Below are 22,094 nucleotides of genomic sequence, written 5' to 3' on the forward strand. Positions count from 1 at the left end.
AGAGGTGGTGATCCGCTCATGACCAGGAAGAAAGGAAGAAGGGAGAAGAAGAGATGGGGCAAAAGAGAGAGAAAGAGAGAGAAGGAAAGGAAAGGAAAGGAAAGGAAAGGAAAGGAAAGGAAAGGAAAGGAAAGGAAAGGAAAGGAAAGGAAAGGAAAGGAAAGGAAAGGAAAGGAAAGGAAAAGAGCAAGAAAAGAAAGAAGAAAAAAAGAAAAAAGAAAAAAGAAAAGAAAAGAAAAAAGAAAAGAAGAAAAGAAAAGAGAAAAGAAAAGAAAAGAAAAGAAAAGAAAAGAAAAGAAAAGAGAAGAGAAGAGAAGAAAAGAAAACAAAAGAAAAGAAAAGAAAAGAGAAGAGAAGAGAAGAGAAGAGAAGAGAAGAGAAGGCTCTGAATTACATACGTATTTCCTGGTATACACAGCCTCGTAAAGCTGGGCGTGGGAGGGGCGGGCGCTGAAGCGGCAAGGCGCGTCCCAGCCTTGCCCGGCTGCGGAGGGGCGCTGTGCGCGGCGCCTCCCTGCGCGCCGGGGCCGGGGCCGGGCCGCGTCCACGCGTGCCCGGGACACGCTGCGCGGCGGCGGCTCTCGCCCCCCGCCTGCCTGAAGCCACCAGCTGCAGGGAGAGATTTCTCTGCTAAACCTCTGCTGCTGGCTGCAAACGTGAATGTTCAGCGGGGAAGGGAGGTGGGAACATGTCGTGGACTTCTCTCCTGCGCAAACATTTCCCAATCAGCCTTTCTGACTGCCTTTGAGTTTACATTCCCTACAGAAAAGTTTCAGTCTTTCATTTATCTTTTTTCATTTGTTTCTGCGAAGTTTGTCTTGAGCACCGCGCCGCCGAAGGCTGGAAACATGAGTCCCTTTTCGGGACACTTCCCCGCACGCAGGCAGCAGGGACCGTGCTGTCTGCTGCTCCTCGGGCAGAGCCTCAGAGACGGAAATGTCCCTCCTCAGGGAAGAGGGCTCTGAAATCTGCCCGGTTCTGTGGCCTCTTTGAAGCTGTAGGAAATTGGAGCCTGCCTTAAATATGTGGAAGGTGGGAGATGCTTCAGATTAGTTAAAAAAATAGACAGTTTTTTTTAATGTAAATGCACATACATTTAAATTGGGAAGTATAAAATATTCCAGGTCTTGCTCCTTGTACTAATCAAGGCTGCTGGAGGCTCCCCGAGCCATCATCTTTTATAATTATAATTACACGCGTCAATCAAGACCTTCAGGCAAAGTCAGAACAAGGCAGGCAAACTCAGGAGAGAAATCACATTAAAAAAAAAGTTTGGAGAAGTTAGTAAGGAATGGAGAAGAGATTAGAAGAAAGGGTAATTAAGGTTGCTCAAGGCAATCGTGAGAGCCAGAACTCCATGTTAAATTAAATGTAGCCACAAGGGACCAGGTATCATTTGTAATATGCACTGCCCTAAACTGTTACTTCGGAGAAATGTGGATGGGTAATAACCACTCCGAAGTATTTTCGTGTACAGCAGTAGCTCGCAGAGTAGCTCTGCGATACACAGCTTGAACTCGCTCCACTGGCGTTAAACCCACGGGCACCGGCGAAGCGCCGGGGCCGCTGCTCGGGGCGGGGGCTGCGGCGGGGGGAGCCGCCCGGGTCCTGCCTGCGAGCCAGTTTCCCTCCCCGGCTTTCGCCTAAAACGTCGGTGCCGTTCACGGAGCAGGACCAACGCGAGCAGCCTCGGCGGGGCTTCGCCGGGCGGCGGGACTGCCCGCGGCGGGGGGCGGGGGCGAGGCACCCGGCTCCTCCCCGGCCGAGCGCAGAGGGCCGCAGGACCCCGCTCCTGGCCGTGTCTTGCCGATGTGTCCGCACTGAACGTGCCAAGGTCCGCTGCAAAAGCCGCCCCGGCTGCGCCTGGCCACGCTTCTCCCGCGGGCGGGGCGGCGGGAGGCGCAGCTCCCCCAGGGCCCCCCCGGGCCCCCCCGGGCCGCCGGGCCCGGAGCCGCCGCCCGCCGCGGGCTCGCGAGGCGCGGGAGGGAGCGGCCGCGCAGAGCCGCGGGGCAGCGCGGAGCCCCGGCCCGGGCGAGGGCAGCGCAGGGCAGCGGAGCCGCGGCCGGGGGCTGCGGGCGCTGCCCGAGCCGGGCCGAGCCTGGCGGGCTGAGCTCGGGGCAAGGGTACCCGGCGGCGCCCGGGGCGGTGTGTTAGTGACTGGTGCATCTGGGGACCACACATTCCCGAGGGCCGAGGCGGGGTCGCGTCCCTGCTCCGGCAGACGAGGGCTCCCCCCGGGGGCCGCCGGCCGCCGCCCCTCCGCCGTCGGGCGCGCTAGCACCGCGCTTGGCCACGTCGCTGTGCTAAGACTTACTCGCAGGCGAACTGCTAAGCTGTGAAACGAGCGCTTGAGAAACAGCGTGTTGATGCCGACCAAGACTTGGCCCGCCCGGCCTCCCTCCCGAGGCGGAGCGGGAAAAAGGCGTGAGTGTGAGGGGGCCGAAAGGCCTGGGGCTCTCTTCACGCGGGATCCACCCCCCGCACTAAATCCCGCACACAGCGGGGAAGAAAGAGGGAATTTCTGCTTCGGCGGTGCGAGTGCGCGGCTGGCTCGGGACGTGCAGCGAGTCAAGCAGAGAGCTCTACTCGATGCGAGAGTTCAGACTGTCTAGAAAAGAGCACAACCAAATCCGCTATCTGTGCTTGAAGGACTTAATCCCACTTCGCTACTAATCTTTCGATCATCAGAAGTTTTTAGCAAGTTAGAACGAGGGTCGAGTTTTACGAACTCTGCCCTGCCGGAGGAAATGCCATACGCTGCGCGGCAGGCAGCTCTGCGCCTCGCTCCCAGTCGGAAGCGGTTTCCAGCGCCAAATAGTTTCAGCCCTTAACATACGCGACGGAGATTCGAGTGCCAAAGGAGCTGGGCCACCCGAGCGGGCGGGCAGGGGCGGCTCGGATGCTTTCAGAGGTGCAAATAACGCGCATCCCCCGCCGCCGGCGCCGCGCGGGCAGGGCAGCGCTGCGGGGCGATCTGAGCGCGGTGCCGCGCGCTGCGCCCGTGGCCGGGGAAGGGCGGCTCTTGCCCGATGACGGCTCTGCCAGGGCACCGGCTTCTCTGCAAGCGGTGCGACGGGCCCCGGCACATTGCGCAAGAAGCTTTCGGGGGGAGGCCCGAGAAAGCCAGGGCCGGCACGGCCAGCTCCAGCGCGGCTCCGGCCCGCTCCTCGCGGGCTCCAGGGCTGCGCGGGGGCTGCGGGGCTCCGGGCGCCGCGGTTCCCCCCTCTCCCCGCGCGGACGGGCGGGGGCGGCGCCGCGCTGCGCCCGGGGTCCCGCGGCCGGCGGGGGTCGCCGGCGGCCCGGGGAGCAGCGGAGGGGCCGCCCGCCCGCCGGGGACGCGCGCCCCGCTCCGCGGCTCCGCAGCGAGGGCGCAGCGCGGCCCGCGGGGGTGGCGGCCCGCCGGGCTGCGCGGGTGCGGGAGCGGCGGGGCAGCGCGGGCGGCAGCCCGCAGCCCGGCTCGGCAGGCGCGTGCGTGCGGGTGCGCGGGGGTGCGCGGGGGTGTCGCGCCTGCCGCCCCCGCCTTCTGGGCCGCGAGGGCGGTGTCGGTGCCCCCCTTCGCCGGAGCCCCCGCAGCCCCCGGCTCCGGGAGCGCCTCCCCGCGGGCCCGGGGCTAGAGGTCCCGGCGCGGCACCTCCGCACTTGTGGCGGGGGGAGGAGGGGGAGGAGGAGGAGGAGGGAGGAAGGGAGGAGGGGGACGGGGGTGGGAACCCTGTCCAGCAGCACCAGCGGCGGCAGAGCGCTCCCGTGCACTGTGCCGCTCCGCATGGATCGGGGCGCCGGGCTGCCGCCGCGCTGAGCCCCGGGCGGAGCCGCCGCGGGCTCCCGGGGTTGCTCCTTCCTCTCCGGCACCCCCCGGGCTTCCTCCTCCTCCTCTCCTCTGCGCCCCCGCCGCCTGCAGCCCGGCCACCGCTCCGCGGCTCCCCCAGCCGCGGGCACCCGGCGGCGCTTCCCGGCGGCCGGGGCGGCCGGGGGCGCTCGGTGCTCCCGCCGCGGCAGGGCAAGGGCTGGCTCGGAGGAGAGGGAGGGAAGAGGAGGAGGAGGAAGAGGCAGCGGCCGCCGAGTGCCCCTTGCTCCGGCTAAATCTGTGCTGCCGTGTCCAGGTGCTGGTGCCGCGGACGGACACGGAGCCCCCAGCCCGGCCCGCAGCCGCCTTGTCATGCTGCCCAAAGTGGAGACGGAAGCCCTGGGACTCGCCCGGTCGAATGGGGAACAGGGGCAGATGCCGGAAAACATGCAAGGTAAGGCGGGAGGGCAGGGCGCCCCGCTCCGCGCCGCGCCGCTCCGCGCCCGCCGCCAGCCGCGCTCCGCCTGCGCGAAAAAGTTTGCGGCTGCTGCCGGGCGGGCGGGCTGCGGCGCCCGCCGAGCCCCGCGCTGCCGCGGCCGACTGCCAGCGCGGCTCGGGCCGCCCCGGGGCGCCCGGCACCGGGGCTCCGGCTCGGCGGTGCCGCCGCCGCCGGGACGCGCGAAGCCTGCGGGGCAGGAGGCGGCGGCCCCGCGGCGCCTTCCCCGGGCTGCACATGCCCCTCCGGCGGCGGCTGGCGCCGGCCCCGCTGCGGAGCCGGGGGGCTCGCTCTCCCCTCCGGCCCGCGCAAAACAGCCTCCAAGTTCACGGCGGAGGCGGCCGCGCTGGCAGAGCCCTGCCGGGGCAGCGCGTCGCGGAGGGCAGCGGCGGCCGCGGCGCAGGTGCCCAGCGGCTGCGGCGGCGCTTGGCCGCGGAGCGCCCCGAGGCAGCGCGGGAGGCCGGCGCGGCGCGGCGCGGGCTCTGGACGTGCCTCCGCGGGCCGGGCCGGGCCGGGCCGGGCCGGGCCGTTCCCAGGGCCCCGCTGCGGGCGGGAGCCGGCTGCCTGCCCTGCGCCCGGCGCCGGCACTGCCCCGGCCCGGCCCGGCCCGCTTCCCCGGGCAGAAACTGCTGCCGGCCGCTCGGTCGAGATGAGCCCGTGTCCTGCCGGGAAGCGGGGCGCGCCGGGGGCTCGGAGGCGCTGGGGCACCCGCACCCCCCCCCCGCCGCGGAGCAGAATCCGTGCCAGGGCGCGGCGCTCGGAAACCCCCTGCTCTCCCGCGTGGGTTGTCCTGCGAGGAGCGGGAACCGGGCCCGGCGCCGGGCCCGGGAGCAGCGGCCGAGGGAGCGGAGGGGAGGGCCGGGCCGGGCCCTCCTCCCGCCGCCGCCCCGCTCCCGCCCCGCGCGCAGGCGGGGGAGCCGCGGCCGAGGCACCGTTTGCCCCGGCTGCGCGGCGACGGGGCAGTGCCGCCAACTCCGCGCCCGCGCAGCGCCGGCCCCGGCCCCGGCCACGCCGAGGGCTGCCGGTTCCCGGGGAGGGGAGACCCCTCAGCCCTGCCGCCGCCTCTCGCGGCGGTCACCGGTTGCGCTGCCGGTGTGTGTCTGCTGAGCAGATCTGAGGTTCAGCCGCAGGAAGAGGGGAGGAAACTGGCCGTGCGGCGAGCGGCGGGGTTTCTCGGGGGGAACCAGCCCTGCTGACGGGGCTCTTCGCGGCGGAACCGGCCCCGGCGGCGGCGCAGCCTCCCGCTCCCGGGCCGCGGCGCGCTCGCCCCGGCTCGCCCCGGGCGCCCCGCTGGGTCGGGCGGCGGCCGGTGCCCGCAGCCGGCGCTGCGAGCGAGCAACTTGCGCCCAGCGCGGCGCAGAAGCGCCGGCTCTGGCGCGTACTCAGGCTAGGCAAATATTTGCGGGCTGATGTTGAAAGAAAACTTTAAAGGAAACAGACCGTCCCTCTGAATGCACCAAAGCTGATGTAAATGCGTCCGTGCCCCTCGGTCTTTTCATTCTGCCTTTTTAAAGCGTGTCCCTGATCATTTGGGGAGTTAAATGAATTAATTTAGTTTGCGATTCCATAAACCAAGGACTGGGTTAACAGCACTCTGCAAATACGAATATTAAGAGCATAACACTGAAAAGTTGTTGGGGTTTGTCCGCTCGTTAAGCATCAACGGCAAATCTGCGTGATAAAGAGTTGCATGTCTCAGTGCAAGCTGTGTTTTCAAAAATAAAACTTTCTTTTTCATTTTCCAGTGGTATATTTAAGGGTTTTTTTTCTCTAGCTCAGAATCACTGCAGGAAATTTGAGTTGTTAATGTAAATTCTAATTGAATGTGCTGTTTCTCCTTTTTCCAGTGTCTCAGTTTAAAATGGTGAATTACTCTTATGATGAAGACCTTGAGGAACTGTGTCCAGTCTGTGGAGATAAAGTGTCTGGGTACCATTATGGACTTCTCACCTGTGAAAGCTGCAAGGTTCTGTACTAATTACTTCATACGAACAGAAGTATAGCCAAAAAGTTTCAAATAGAAACAGAAAAAATGATGATTAAAGAATCTAGAGATGTGTAATAATTTGACTTATTTCTGATCTGTTTGTTGTTACAATCACATGTAAAATTAACCTCCCAGAAGCTTTAGCATTTAGAAGTCCCTTGGAGAGAAATCTTATTTGCACAAATGAAGAGAAACAACTTGGACTGTTTTACATTGTAGCTTTACCATTGCTTTAAAGTATTTTGCTGCTGTGAAGTGAGGTAGTTACAGAACAACTTTCATGCCTAACTGTCCTAAGTAATGATCTTAGCTGATTTATGCACATTCAGACTATTTCTGTTCCTGGAGCATGAAGTGAAAGAGTCTCACTGATACAGATCAGCTTTGCAAAATCTAACGCAGCTTTGGGGAGGAGATTTTTCACCCATCAGTATTAGAATGTAAATTTTTGTGACTATAATGACTCTGCACTTTTTCCATACAAACTACGTACTGTCAGGGCTTCCATGACACACCAAGTCAAGTAACTAATGTATGATTTGTTTTAAATCGTTCATTAATTTTGAGACTAAGATATTCCCAAATGCTGTTTATCATATTGGAAGGCAAATTCATAACTATTTAAACTCTAATGTACAATAGTACCATGCAGATAAATTTATGGCATCTGCCAAACAACTTTAAAGGATTTTTTTCGTGACAAGTTATAAGTAATGCACTGCAAAGGAAACTCCTTTGGCAGAGAAATGCAATTTAAAATATTTAGTGCATGGAAAAATTAACTTAGCACACGATATTTTCATGAAAAATAATCAATGAGAAATAAGTAACAAGCACTTATTATGCCTCTAGCATGCACCAAATGGGGGTACTGTAGCCAGAGGTATTCTGTATTTCCGTTTTCTTTGCAACGGCATTCCCACTTATTCCACATAAAGTTACTTTAAAAGAAACACTTTGCTCATTTCACAATTATTAAAGAGTACAAAAGGGAGGAACTGGTCAGCTTTGCTATTTCTGCTACCACTGCTAAGGACACAGGAGACTTCAGCCAGTCTTACCAAGCTGTGAGATAAGTCTATAAAACGCAGCACTAATATGAGAAAACCTCTAGAGTCTGGCGGTTTTCTCCTGAGCACATCTCACTGTAATTAAAAATAAACTATGTAACTTCGTAAGTGCTTAAGTGGTGTCTGAAAAATATTTGACAATGATTTCCATAAATAAAATGCTGAAGTCCACTGTTAAACAGGCTAACTTTTGTATCTATCATACAGGGATTCTTTAAGCGAACAGTCCAGAATAACAAAAGGTACACATGTATAGAAAATCAGAATTGCCAGATTGACAAAACACAGAGAAAACGATGCCCTTACTGTCGATTTCAAAAATGTCTAAGTGTTGGAATGAAATTAGAAGGTAAGAGCCATAGTCTTGCTGATATTATCAACTATCCAATAGGTTAATTTCTGAAAATATGATAGTTTTTTTATATGTTATTATATGATATATACTATTTTATAAAATTTTGCTACATATTTATGACTTTTTTGATATCATAGTAAAAGATGACTTTGTATGTGTGCTTAATAAAATTGTTGCTTTTCAAAAAATTCTGAGTAAATGGACTAAAGGCTAGTCAAAACCATAAACCAGTTTCACATATGTGTGTATATATAATTTAATATTTCAATAATTTATAGTTAGTGCATGAAGGGATCTAGACAGCATGGGAATTAATTTTGCAGCTTTTTCATAACAGACTTAATTTAGATTAAATGTACAATATGTAAGCAGTGTCCAGGTTAGAAAAAAAGTCATTGCAATTAAATGCAGGTTGTTGTTGCAGAGTGATCTGATTTTATTTATACTTAACTAGGTTTTTTTTTTTTTAATATCCTTCTGACAATAAGCCAAAAAACAGATAAACAGAAACAGATAAACTAAGGGTTTCCTCACGCTGACTTGCCTTTGGGATTAAGGAACAAAATGATCTGTAAAGTTTTGTCCTATATTTTTGTGATACTATACCTGAGAGGTTTTAAGACATGAAAGAGAATAAGGCATCTTCAGGTATATTTTTTGACTATACTATGCTCTCTCATGTACAAAGAACAATGAAAAAAGTACTATACCCTTTGAGATAAGAGTATGCAAAACTATCAGTAAGAGTCAAATATAAGAACTAACACAATGCACTCTAACTTTGATATATCAAATACTAAAATTCAGATTTCACAGCAAATGGCATTATTGCTTGACTAAGGACAGGATCAGAAATATACATTCTTATAATTGTACTGAAATGGCATTTACCTGAGACACTTAACCAGGAAACCAGGAAGGATCAGGCCAAAAGCTTACTATAAAGGATAAGGAGCAATCACTTGAGTTTGGCGAGGAAATCTGTTGACATATCTGAAGATAAACAGCCAAATCAGCCTCCTGCAGTTTGGTGAATTCAACATTATTCTGTTCGCCCACAAGACTCAGCTAGCACTGACCCACCACACTGAACATCCTGAATTACTGCCTATTCTTCCAAATTCAAACAATAAAATAAAGAGACATTTGGAATCCTTTTCCCATCGCTGACATTAAGAACAAGGGTAAAATACATGTGTGTGCTCTGTGTACTCCTACTTTTAACTCCTCTCTGTTACTGCCAATGATATAGGACCAATTTTTGTGCTTCTGTGATTACATGCAGTTCACCTTTAATTTCTGTAGGAGTTACAAAAAATATTTACCAATAGAATTTGGCTTACAGTTCTTAACTGTAGAATACTTGGAAGGATACCATGTATATTGATTTAAAGGTAATTACCTTTAGCATCAACATTTAGCAGCATGTTGATTTAGTTATTTTCCTGCAATTTTCTCAAAAAAAATTAGCAGCAATATTAGCAACAACATTTTTTTACTACAAATGTAAGTAAAGTATTTGTAGTTTTAAAGATACGCTAAAAAAATTCATGTTATCTTTCTTATGTCATATCCATACAACTTCTCTTCCTCTAGCTAGCAAATTGGAAGAACACATGCTTTCATAATTGTAAATGCTTTTGACATTTATATGTGCATTTCCCTGGTAGTGATATATATAGGCTTAAAGTCTAGTTCATAAATTACTGCAGACCAAAAAAAAAATCATTAAACGTTAAAGTCCTTATGATAATGTACAGTATTGTGTGTATCTAGCATTCACAATAAATTTTTAATGTTATACTAATCCCTAAGATAAAAAGCTCAAGAACTTAACCTCCAGCAATCTCAGTAGTCTCAAGATGTCGCCAGGCTGTCAAAGGTTCCCCCTTCAATCTAACTGCCATTGGGCAAGGTGGGCTTGCTGAGAGCTACTCGCTAGTCCATTACATATATACCGTGGTGACAGACACTGCTGTGACAGAGACCACCAATATGACTCCCAAGGAAGCTGTTGAGGTGGATTTGTTTTAATTATTTCTAATTCCAGAGATATCACAAGCCAGAACAGTGTCAATAGCTTGCGTGTCACTCCCACCTTGTGTGTGGAAGGCAGCAAGCTGACAGCTTTCCCTGGGCACATTCCAACTGCAGCTAAACATTTCTGTAGCTGGTCACCTAACCAGAAACCTCCTAAGCTTCCTGCACCAACCTGAACAGAACCGTCAAAAGGAAATATTTCCTTTTTGCCGAGAAAAGCATATTCCCCTTTGTGACTACTGAACATTTCACAATTTACGTTTCAGATGTTTTGCTGCGGTGGAAGGCAGTAATGGAATGATTAAAATGAGCCAGTGTGGTCCGCTGGATACGTCTCAGACAAATTCTGGACATCAGCCCTTGTTTCTTAATGATATAGTAGCTTGACATAAAACCAAACATTCATTGAGATCTCAACATGATCCCATGGCAGGTGTGAAATTCCTGTAGCCAACCATTGTGTTTGTCCCTGTGTCCTAATCAATGTAAACAGTAGTTCTTCCATACTAGTAATATGCATGTGATACTTAAAAATACCAGAGAAAACTAATGTTTGTTAAATCAAAATAAATTTTTCCTCTAGGAATAAAAGTGCTATTCTGAATTTTAAAAAATTAAAGGAATTACATTTTTACATTTCCATGTCTTCCTAATGTATGTTCTGCTCAAGAATGTTCATTTCTTAAGTTTTAATTGTGTTTTACTCCCTTCTCTGCCCTGACAGCTGTGCGAGCTGACCGAATGCGCGGGGGTCGAAACAAGTTTGGACCAATGTACAAGAGAGACCGGGCACTGAAGCAGCAGAAGAAAGCCCTTATCCGAGCAAATGGACTTAAACTAGAAGCCATGACTCAGGTGATCCAAGCAATGCCCACTGACCTGACAATATCCTCTGCGATCCAGAACATCCATTCTGCCTCCAAAGGCCTACCTCTGAACCACACTGCCTTGCCTCCTACAGACTATGACAGAAGTCCCTTTGTAACCTCTCCAATTAGCATGACAATGCCGCCCCATGGCAGCTTGCAAGGTTACCAAACCTATGGCCATTTTCCAAGCCGTGCTATCAAGTCCGAGTACCCTGACCCTTACACTAGCTCACCAGAGTCGATAATGGGCTACTCATACATGGATAGTTATCAAACAAGCTCACCAGCAAGTATTCCGCATCTGATACTGGAACTCCTGAAATGTGAGCCAGATGAGCCACAAGTCCAAGCTAAGATCATGGCCTACCTGCAGCAAGAGCAAGCCAACAGAAGCAAGCACGAGAAGCTCAACACATTTGGGCTTATGTGCAAAATGGCTGACCAAACCCTCTTCTCCATTGTTGAGTGGGCTAGGAGTAGCATCTTTTTTAGAGAGCTTAAGGTAGGTAACGACCTTACATTATGTTATCATTCAATCAAGAAAAAAATATCATTTGCTGTGGTGTTGTATTTTAAGTAAGAAAGTATGGTTTACCTTTTTTTTTCTTTTAAAGTATGCATCTCATGCTTAATTTATTTGGCTTCATGTAGGTGGACTATGATGAGGAGAAACTGGTAGCTGTTTTCCATCTGAGCTGGTTATAAGCTGTATCAAAGAGATTCAAGTTTCAGTTCAGCTCTTCTGTATTTTATTATTTATCACAACTGTTATTAACTTCCACAGGGCCTAGCATGAATTTTACTCCTTCCATATCAGTACTTCTCACTGTCAGGCTGCAACTCTGAGTTCTAAGCGTGCATATTACACCATTCCACGTATCATTTACATCATTATTCTGTTATCCCAAGTAACATGTGGGTGAACCCAATTTCTGTCCTTCTGTGTATACTCCCTATATAATTCCCTACTTGGAATATTAACTTTCGCACCAGAATATTATTTTGTGCCTGTGTGTGTGTATTTAACCATAAACGCTGAATCCCAAGCCATGCATACACAGAAGAAAAAGCAAGGAGGAAGAATTTACCTTAAGGACTCCCTTTGGTTCTCATCACCATTGACCCACTAGGGATTCCTTTAATCTATGCTGGTTACAATGAATATTTAGGCTGTTCCTCATTGGAGCACTGGAGAGTTGGACCACCACTAAATTCTGATGCGCAGGTTGTTGGTGGCCAGAAATTCCCCCACAGAAATTTCTCAGATTATTCATTAGGGCAATTTTGCAGTCTGCTGTGGTCATGTCTGACACACAAATATTGAGCCAGGAATTTGGGATTAGATATTAGAGATAGACGACAGTGTTCACCCACTCCCTTGATACAGAAATTAGCTCTAGACTGAATTAAAGAAAACCTTCTGCCTCAAAAAAACTGCATAATGAATTCAAATCACATCTGAATTTCCCTATTATATTGCTAGTTACTGAATCTCCTCCTGCTACACAGAGATGTTGTTGCCTCAACAGTTTTCTGCTGAACTCTGAGTAAAGTCTTGTGACCGCCCATATCTTCTTGCTGACTCCTGTCTAGCTAAGGGAAAGTAATACAATGTCCAAACAGAATAGCTACCATAGAATTTCACTGAGAATTGAATCTATGGAAATAGAGAGCACAGAAGCGAGACCTCCCTTAAAGAGCTATAGCCAGAATGCTTGCCATAAAAGTATTTCTGTCATAACCATAATGATACCAAGAAATATGAACTAAAGCCTGATTACAGGAAAAGCAAGGTAACATTCATTGTGTTGCATACACAACTCTAGCTTCTCTCAGATTTTTCATTAGAATGGGTGCAGGAATCATTAGGAACTCAGCCCACATAAAGAGCAAGAAAGGAGGAAGTTTACTCCAAGGGGAAAGAGAAGACATTAAAGGGAAGAAAAGATTGTCACATCTTTGTTTGCCATATAAGTTGTTTATGATTTCATAGTAACCCATGCCTCCCATTTTAAATAATTTAAAGATTAAAATTGCAAACAAAATACATTTCCAAGAAACCGTGTCCTAACAATCAGGGACCAGGTCCTTCTACCTATATACTGGGGAGTACCTTAGTCTGTGAGTAATCCTGTTAAAATCACGACAACTTGCAAAGTAAGATATTCAGTGTGAGAAAGAATTTTTAAGTTATGATCTGCCCTAAAATGCCAGTTACGATTAAAGCGATAATATGAAAAGATATTTAAGCAATATTCACTTTTTGTAGTCACATAGCTTAATCAGTAGGCAGATTTCAAAAGCGTGCAAAATGCTATGCTTGGAATAGTTAAAGAGATAGTCTTCACGTCCTATCTCAACCTTGAAGATATTCTTCAACATATATTTTTACTAGTATGGACATATAAGATGTAAACATTCGTTCCATGAAAGTACTGACCAACATCTCCAGGCTCTGAAAGTATATATATAATTCTGTGCATATACAGACTTCTGGAAATTCATGACATACAGGCTTTGTCTAGTGAACTAATTTTTTCCACATGTATTTTTAAGAGGCATTTGTTTCATCTTAGTATTTGTACCATTTAAATCTTAGGACCTTATATTTAAGACAGTTTTATATCTTCTGGCATACGCAGATCTTTTTTTAGTTGGACAAGATCTACCAAACCACACTGCATTCATGAGCCATATCAACAAACTTGGAAAATCTATCTACAGTATTTAGGGACCAGATTAAATGCAACGATAAAAATTTGAAGCTTTCAACTTCAAAAGAATCTGAGGTGCTCAAAACTTGTTTAGATCAAACTTTACATTGTTAACAGCAATGGAGGCCTCAGCACTAAAGCATCTGATAACACCATCTCTCTTTGCAGTTGAGAGAACCAGAATTAAGCAAAGCTTGTATTCGTGTAGGGTTTCCATACCTTTCCTGTAAAGGACCATCTTTTGTCAGTCCACGGTGTCAGCTCCTCGTGGTCAAGGCAGCAAAAGCAGCTGTCTCTGAATCCTTCACAGAACGTAGAACCTTTGGGGAGGCGGAAAAAAAGGACCTCAGGATATGACAGATTTTAAATACAGAAGTAAGGGAAGGGGCACTTGTGAGAAAGAGATAACTAGATTTCCAGAACAGCTAGCTTTGTTCCCTGTCTGTACACGGCTGAGAAGTATGTATTGGTTTAAAAAGATATTTCCGTGTTATTCCTACTGTCTAAGCTTAAGGACTGAATATTGAGATCTCTTCCAGATGAGACAGGTGCACGAGAAGATCTCTAAGATTAAAATTTTACCTTGGAAAATTGACTTGCATTAGTAATAAAACAATAAAAGTGTATATAAAGGTGGTTTGTATGAAATTCACAATGATTCTGTCATTATAGGTCATTCCTTGCACAAGTAGGTGTGAGTTACTAAACAGCATGTTTGCCAAGTCTTTACTGTATCTGTTCATTTCATTCTAAATCTCTTCTTACACATTTCATTTCTCTCTTCAGTTCATACAAAAGGAGAAACATTTTCCTTTCTCCTGCACCTAGGGATTTGTAGCTAGAATGGTTCAGGAGGGACTGAAAAGGAGGAAGGTGTGATTAAAAAACACTGTGCTGGCCCATCAGTGGTTTAGGTCCTATTTATCTTAGAGATCAGAGATGATTTAAAAAAAAAATCAGCAAATTATGTTTTTAAAGTTTTCTTTTTCTTCCAATTTGGCTGACAATTGATTTTTTAAGTGATCTCAAATGATAACAAACACATTTTAAAACTTTAATCCATGAAGTTTTTATCAGTTCATGCATTATCACAATTTTGTCACCTGTTGCTTTACAAGATTGTCAACACCACTTTGGAACCCGTTATACACGTAGCATGTACAAAGTAAAAATATCGACTGCACGCTCCACATTTCACAGAACCCAAACTATATATCAATTTTAAAGTATATAATTTCTTAAGGCTAATATTTGTACTTGCTAAAGAGCAGATCCTTACACCTTCAGATTGGATATCAGAAATGAATAGAAATATTAATGAAGCAAAATAGTCAGGATGAATAACAATGCCAGAGTAAGATCCTAAGCAGCCAGCTGCAGTCTGGTCACTTCGATTTCAGCATCTGCCTAATATTTCAAACATACGTATCTGCCTTGGAAATTCAGGATATTTTGTAAAAACGTTAGTAATTCTGCTTTTGACATCATATATTACTTGCTTATTCATATTGAGAAATGCTTCTATATATTTCTTTATACACATGAAATAAGAATACAGAGATAACCTCCCAGTAGACTTCTGATAATAGTAATAGCAAAGAAGCCTTTTGTTTGCTATTCTGGAGTTGCTGAAAGCTCAGTAAATATAAAAGTAAGATTATATCCATCTTATCCTCAGCTATGAAAACTCAGGAATGCCCTGGGGATGCTAGATTTGTAGCCAGCTGTCCTAGTCAGGTGAAAGGTCTTTGTACAAAGCTAAAAAGAAAATATTGCAAGAGTTTCTAGGGTCCAAAGGTTACCTGGCCCCAAGAAAAGATGCAGACAGTTCCAGTGGACCTGTCTTTCCTCATCAGCTCACATCAGGGAAAATTCAACAGCTACTTCCAAAGTTAAGTATTTCTCAGCCCATAAAAGGAAGCAGTCTCTGCCTGGAGCAGGAAGACAACAGGACCCACACTGGAGATTAGCCCTCAGGTTGCTCTCTCCTGCCTAAGGATCAGAAAAATCAAGTGCATGCTGACAGTTACGAAAAAGGCACTAAAGGACTTGAGTCACAGAAAATATTACCTTAACTTATTTGGCTATTTTAGTGAGGATGTCATAGGTCAAAGTACTACATGAGCACAAATCCATTTAGTGAATGATTGCAGGAAGAAGCAGCATACTTCACGTTAAAGCGGCTCATCCTACAACTATGCATTGAGTTTGCAAATTGATTTAGGCCATTCATTGATGTAAGACTGTATCAGCTCTGGGATAGACTCCTCCCTATAAGTATAAATTAGTCCACACTTGCATTAGTGGTAAAGTGCCCTTCAAAGAAGCAATAGTTTAACTGTGTACCTTCCAAAGGGCCCTGCCTACATAACTTCTGTTATACGTGGCAACAAGGATGTTTTGGCAGCTCATAAGGGGACAGATGCCTAGTTTCGTATTACATATTCCCCATGACTATGGGGAGTTCATATAGGAACTACGGGAAACTATATTCAACTATATTAGCAGATTTTCAAAGTGTTTCTTAAAGCAGTGCAAATTTACTGAGAATAGGGTCAAGTTAGCTGCTAGAGTCTGTCTTCATTTTCCTGTATAAGGTATTAAGACAGATATAGTAAGATAAGACTCTATGCATGATCTTTAATTTCAAGTTTCAATCTCTGTGCAATTAAATATCAAGAAATGCACAGAAAAAACAAGGAATTGCAGTACAGATATCCAACTAAATGGATTAACTGATACAGATTAGGAAGAAATCTCTTCGTGTCTGGAAAAAAACACCAGCAGTAGAATACCTTTAAGATGTCTTGCTTGGGGTGATGAAAGGTTGATATATTATTTAGGCTTAAGTAATCAAAGGCAATTTTGATAACCTGAAGTGCTTTGGACTTTGTAGTATGCATTTATCAGGACAGGAAATGTAACCAACAGAGCTGATGAAATGAAACTTTTGCAGTGTCCTTTCATCCAGGGAAGTTGCCAGAAACTGAGGTTTGGGATTTCCCTTAGTATCACTAATCACATTAGTTAATATGCTGTCGTGTATAGTTGTTGGTTTTTGGTCTAGCTTAAGCATACTTGGTCTGGAAAGAGGGGAAAAAAAAAAGAAAAAGAAGAGATGTTTCACCATTCTCTTAAACACCAAAATGTTTTAATCTTACACAATCAAATAATTATTTGCTTTAAAAGCATTAAGTTAATTAAGTTTCCTTGATTATAAAGAGCAAATTTTCATAGCAGTAAACATGTGGGGGGGATTGTTTTTGCCTTTTTTTTTTTTTTTCTTTTTTAAAGATGTAGAAAATACGGTAAAACTATTGTTACAGAAAGAGAAGCCTCAGCAGAGAAACCAGTGAATAATGAAGCTTCGGATTATCCCCGCCACCCAGCTGAACCTTGTAGAACAGTGTTAGAAGTTAGCGTCACAATCTTCTCTTGCTCTCTTCTGTACAAAGCTTGTGACTAAATGCAGTATTTCAGCACATGAGCACGTTGTTTTGTTACTTTTTCAGTTTGTTCAGTGTTAATCCAGTGGCACTTTTTGTAGGGGTGAGAAAGACAACGTTTTTCTGCATCCATGCATTTCAGACCTGGACACTTTAGTTTATAACTCTGCCATATGATGTGGTCACCTGTGATAGCAGGAAATTGGATTCAGTGACACTTTGGATTTAGTCACTTTTCCATCTAATGTCCGATGCCCTGCATTGTGCTGAGACTAAGCAAACTGCACGCCATGTGTGTGTTTTTTGAAAGGTGGCCACTTTTCCACTTGAGTGGATTTTGGAGTCACCAGTTCATTGTAGCAAATTTGCTCAGGTTTCCATGAATAGCCACCATGTGATAACAATGTTTAGTTACTTCTGAATTGGAGAAGATTTGAGCAAGTAATGATTCCAAAAACTGTCCAGTCCATCGTAATGGTAATTACAAGCAGGCTTGTTATTATATATAATAGGCAGTAGCATGAACATGAGGTGTCATGCAGCTACAGCCACTCCTGCCACATGGCCCAAAGCACACACTGCAACCTCAGGAGGAGGGAAGAGCCCCGCTTGCATGCACATCTGCAAGCTGGAGGCATTCATTACACAAACCAGAAGCTCAACAGTTACAGTTCAGTCTTTTTCTTCAAAGTGTAGGTGTCCGATTAAAAGCACAAGAAAATTGTCAGTGGTGACATTAGAAAGATTACATGTGTGCTACTACCAAATGCATCGCACACTGCTGAATGGAAGCAGTGGAATACCACCATGCTGAGTGGAAGATACACTGCCCTTTAGATCTTGCATGCTGTGGCTAGTCCAAAGTGATGTTAAGGTGAACTCCAATATGGCCTGCAGAATTGGAAAAGAAACTGGACAACAGTGAATGATCATTTTAACAGTTATTTTCTGCTAGGAGGAATCAATCTTTTCACCAAAAAATGGACAGAGCTTTACAAATTAAAAATTAAAGGCCTCCAATCTATTGTAACAGGAAATGATGTCTATAATTTTATCAAATACCGAAAGTCAGTTTTATGACTAGAATGACAGATCTTCACCTGCAAAGAACTCCCTCCAGTTTTTAGTAAGTTTCTGTGCCACCAAAAAAAAAAAAAAAGTGCTTCTCCCTCCCTCTCTCCCCCCCCCCCCCCCCCCCCCCAAAATTATGACATTTCTCACAACCAGGCAGTAAATCTTACTGCTGGAGAAACATGGTTCCTCATTCTTTGGGATTTGTTTCATTCAGATCTAGTGCTTCTACACAATACCTGTATGATATTCTTGTTTGTATGGGATGGTTCCCAGTAACAGTGAACATTTGCCTTTAAATCTGGGAATGCTGTTTAGATTTAAGGCTGTTCCTCTGTTAACCTGTTGCCCTTACGAACATCTGCAGTTAGGATGAGAACATAGCCATATTGAAGTCACTTGCAGGCTTCCCATCAATTCTCCTCAAGCCCTGTGATGTAAATTGATGTGATTTTATACTTGCGTATGTAAAGGTAAGCTGCTCCAGATCAAGGGGTGATTATCTTTGTATACACAGCGCTTGGAGTCAATACTCCCCATAATCCACTCAGCTCAAAGTTTGAAAAATGCTGACAAGCTAGGAGAGGTGCAGAGTAGAATTTGATTTATGAAGAGAGACAGATCTGAATATCCATAACTTGATAAAACAACAAGTACAGGCACAACAGCTATGTAGAAGCACAGCCTCTGAACGAAGCAAAGCCCGCGGGTGCAAGCAACGGTGTTCTGCCTCTAGTAGTGATAGTAGCACGGTTTCTTCAGATTCGGTCTTCAGACTGATTATTGGAGTAAAGGCCTAAATCTAAGATCCTTCAAATCATGCTGTAATTTAGAAGATCACCCAAAACAGGTTGGATGCAGTATTACACAGCTGTAGATAGAGGAACCTAGTAGCAGAGTTAAGTCTTTTCCATCTCCAATTTTGAAATTGTGTTACAAAATGGAGATTTAAATAGAAAGAGATAGTAAAATTGAAAGGCAGATTGCACTTAAACTTTTCTAGAGTATCTCTGCACATCCAAGCTTTGACCAGTATATATTAAGCAAGTAGACTTTTGGCAATCTAAAGTAGTATACCCAACCTACTGCCAGGGAGGCATCTTGTTTTATGCTAGATAACAACCTGGCCATAGGGGTTGGGGGGGGTGGTGTTAATTCCTGGTCATGTATTGAGGCAGTCGGGGTTTGCTCCATTTCACAGCCTCAGGTTATGAGCATTTGAATCTATGCCATCCAACTTACAAACATAAGCAAAAAGTAATTCCATGCTCTGGAAATAAAATTCATTTGCATTTCCCCCACACACACACTATAAGCAAAGATGCAAAAACAGTGACCTCAAAAAAAGGTATATTTTGGTACAAGAGGAAAGGATATTTCAATAATTAGCTTGAGCATACGTGCAACTTAAGGACTATCCAAAAGAATGACAAACATTTAGTTTTAACTCCACTGCAGCCAAACCAAAGACAGTGGCACAAATTATAAAAACCATCTCCAAAATGCACTATTTTATTCAACTCAAGTGCAGGACAGTTCTCCCATTAAAGTGACAAAAGAGAGCAACATAATCACTCCCTTTTTTCTCCAGATCCGGCTGGAAAGAGCAGTTTAAAGCAAGCTGGATTGTAGCTAAGTATCACTACAGCTAAAACAGCCTTTAACAGTTTTCTGTTTTTTCCCCGCCAATAAAACCCCCGTAATTACCGAGTCCCCAGCCACTTCAACACCATGCTAACAGAAAGTATAACTTACATTCAAAGCTGACGCTGGCTAAGCTGCAGCACATCACGCTTATGTCCTGTCTTATCACATTATAAAAACTAATGTGACAGTCATATTTTCACAGAGCGATGACTGTTTTTAAATGAACTAAAGCTCTTACCTAGTACGCACTCCACGCGGTAGGCGCAGAGCGTGTTTATCACCTGGCGCGCAGGGAGGCCGCAGGCACAGCGCTGGCGCCAGCCGGGCTCGGCGGAGGCCACCAGCGTCACAGCTCCTCCCGAGCGCTGCGGAAAGGGATAAACCCTCCTGCCACGGCCTCCTCTGGGCGCTGCCCGGGGCCGCCAAAACCACCACAGGTGTCAGGCACATGGCAGGTCCACAGCAGCGAGGCCACCCAGAGAGGCTGCAGAGCACAGCAGGGCAGGAGAGAGGCGTCCGCCCCAGACCAAATGGGGCCAGGGCAGGTGTGGGGGTGGTTGGGGCCAGGTGGTGCCCCTCAGGGCCATTAGCAGACCCCCCCTGAGAAGCAAACCTGTGGAAAGCAGCCTGCTTCAAAGTGCCATGGCAGCCTGTCTGAGGCAAATCTCCCCTCCCTGACCAGGGACTGGCTCTGCCATGCGAAAGGGACGCGAGAGGGTGGCCAGGATGGTGGCGCAGGGCCCTGTGTGGAGGGGGCGGGAGGGCAAGATGGCAGCCCAGGGCCGGGATGGCAGCCCAGGGCTGCACGCAGAGGGGACAGGAGGGCGAGATGGCAGCCCAGGAGGGCGAGATGGCCGCCGAGGGCCACGCGCAGAGGGGACAGGAGGGCAAGATGGCCGCCCAGGGCCGCACGCAGAGGGGACAGGAGGGCAGCCATGAGGGATGCCGAGGGCCGTGTGCTGCCTCTGTGCTAGCAGTCAGTGTGCTGCCAGTGTTTCTCTGTTAAAGTGCAAACCGCAAATTATTCTCACGCTTTTCTTCAACGTTTCTCCAAATCCAGCTGCGTTCAGTTGAGTTAAAAGACACACATGGGATTTTTCCCCAAAATATTCGTCATTTGCCGATTTGAAATAGGGACTGAATGTTGTTGCTATTGACATCACTTTAGGCACATTTGTAGAGCTCCTACAGATCAGAAAAAAGGGAAAATTTAAGAAGGAATGAGGGAAAACTAAGAAGAGAGAAAGCGCAGTACCACTGGGAAAGTGAAGCTCTACTTTTGCATGGGCATCCTCTCTGCCTTTTTTGCACTTCTGTACCTGGCAGATGTTAGTTATATATAAGTGGTTAGGTAAACATCAGGGCACTCTGAGCAAATAAAAAATATTTAACACTGTGTCTTAGAATTGCCCCAGTCATTAGAACAACCATTACAGACCCCAAAAGAGGTATAATAAATTAGTAAAATAAGATACCAAATAATCATGTTCTGGTGAAAAAAAGAAACTTCATTTTGTCTAATTCTGGAATTGTCTGTCATACTCATCGTTTGGAGATGAAAAGAACCTAAAATCTGTCTTCAGAAATTCAGAAATAGAAAAATGTTTTTTAAATCTAAATACAGTGCTTGCATTTGTTGAAAGAAAAGTTACTTTGATATTTGTTGCTAAATAAAATCTTGGATCGAGTAAATTTAATTTAAAAAATTAGTTAGGGCAACAATAAACACAGGAAATATACATGAATAAAGTGTTCTAAAAGTCAGGCAAGTCTTTTAAGGCTATAAATATCACCTAAGCAAGGCCACTATAATTAGCAAAGGGTGAACAAAAGAAGACATCCAGAAATAGATGGGGAGGGGGGAGGCCGGGAGGGTGAAATGTCTTGGTTGGCCTTATTCAAGTGTTCTTTCCATAGCATAGGAAATGGTTCCAGCTAGCTCATGAGTTCTGCTGGTATTAACTGATTTTTAAAAGGACATTTCCATGTTGTCCATATGCCAAGGAAATTCTTTTACTGGCATGTTTGCTGAATACAGGAAACATCATCCTGACTAACTGACACTGGATGTGACGAAGAATTGTATCCTTGTTCTGGTGTTGCAGTCGGCATCGTGTGTCTGTTTCGGCAGGTTGCCTTTTTGTATTTATTGGGGAATACTTACTGCAGTCTTGAAATGTGTCCTGAGTAATGAGCCAGCGCAGTGCCTGGTGGCACTGCATCGTGCGCGTTCCCGGGATCCCTCGTTACTCCAGAAGTAACTCGCTGCGGTCCTTGTGCACCCCCCAGTCCAGCTCGTCCCTCTTAGAGGTATGGGGAGAAAAGTGTCACAGCCTGCTGGGACCCATCCTCCTCTCTGTGCTATGGCCAGAATTCCCTATATGAGGAAATAGGTGTACCTACAACTGCTTACTCTGCTAGATAGCAAGCTGAACAAGTCAGTCCTGCATTTAGTGATTTTCAGTGTAAGTTGTATTGTATTTATAGGCCCAGTCTTGCACTCCCTATTGGAAAAAAACTTTACTTAAGTCAGTGAGAGTTTTGTCTGAATAAGAAGTGCCAGTTAAGTCTTGAATAGTGTATTTCCAGTTTCACTCACAGTATCTTCAAGTTTC

General features: G+C 46.8%; 1 protein-coding gene across 2 annotated transcripts in view; it reads left to right on the plus strand.

Annotated features, from left to right (window-relative positions):
- The window catches only part of NR5A2 (nuclear receptor subfamily 5 group A member 2), a 98,922-nt gene that overhangs the window by 5,949 nt on the left and 70,879 nt on the right, over positions 1–22,094 (plus strand). The window contains exons 1-5 of one of the 2 annotated variants that reach the window (XM_064515782.1): positions 2,420–2,911; positions 4,101–4,238; positions 6,128–6,246; positions 7,545–7,686; positions 10,457–11,103. In XM_064515782.1, coding sequence (XP_064371852.1) covers positions 4,157–4,238; positions 6,128–6,246; positions 7,545–7,686; positions 10,457–11,103 — 990 coding nt within the window. In that variant the 5' untranslated portion in view covers positions 2,420–2,911; positions 4,101–4,156. Of the gene's footprint in view, positions 1–2,419; positions 2,912–4,100; positions 4,239–6,127; positions 6,247–7,544; positions 7,687–10,456; positions 11,104–22,094 lie in introns of those variants that run through there. The other variant, XM_064515781.1, reaches the window with a different exon arrangement.

This window comes from Dromaius novaehollandiae, chromosome 8 (assembly GCF_036370855.1).
Source record: "Dromaius novaehollandiae isolate bDroNov1 chromosome 8, bDroNov1.hap1, whole genome shotgun sequence".
Taxonomy (NCBI): Eukaryota; Metazoa; Chordata; class Aves; order Casuariiformes; family Dromaiidae; genus Dromaius; species Dromaius novaehollandiae.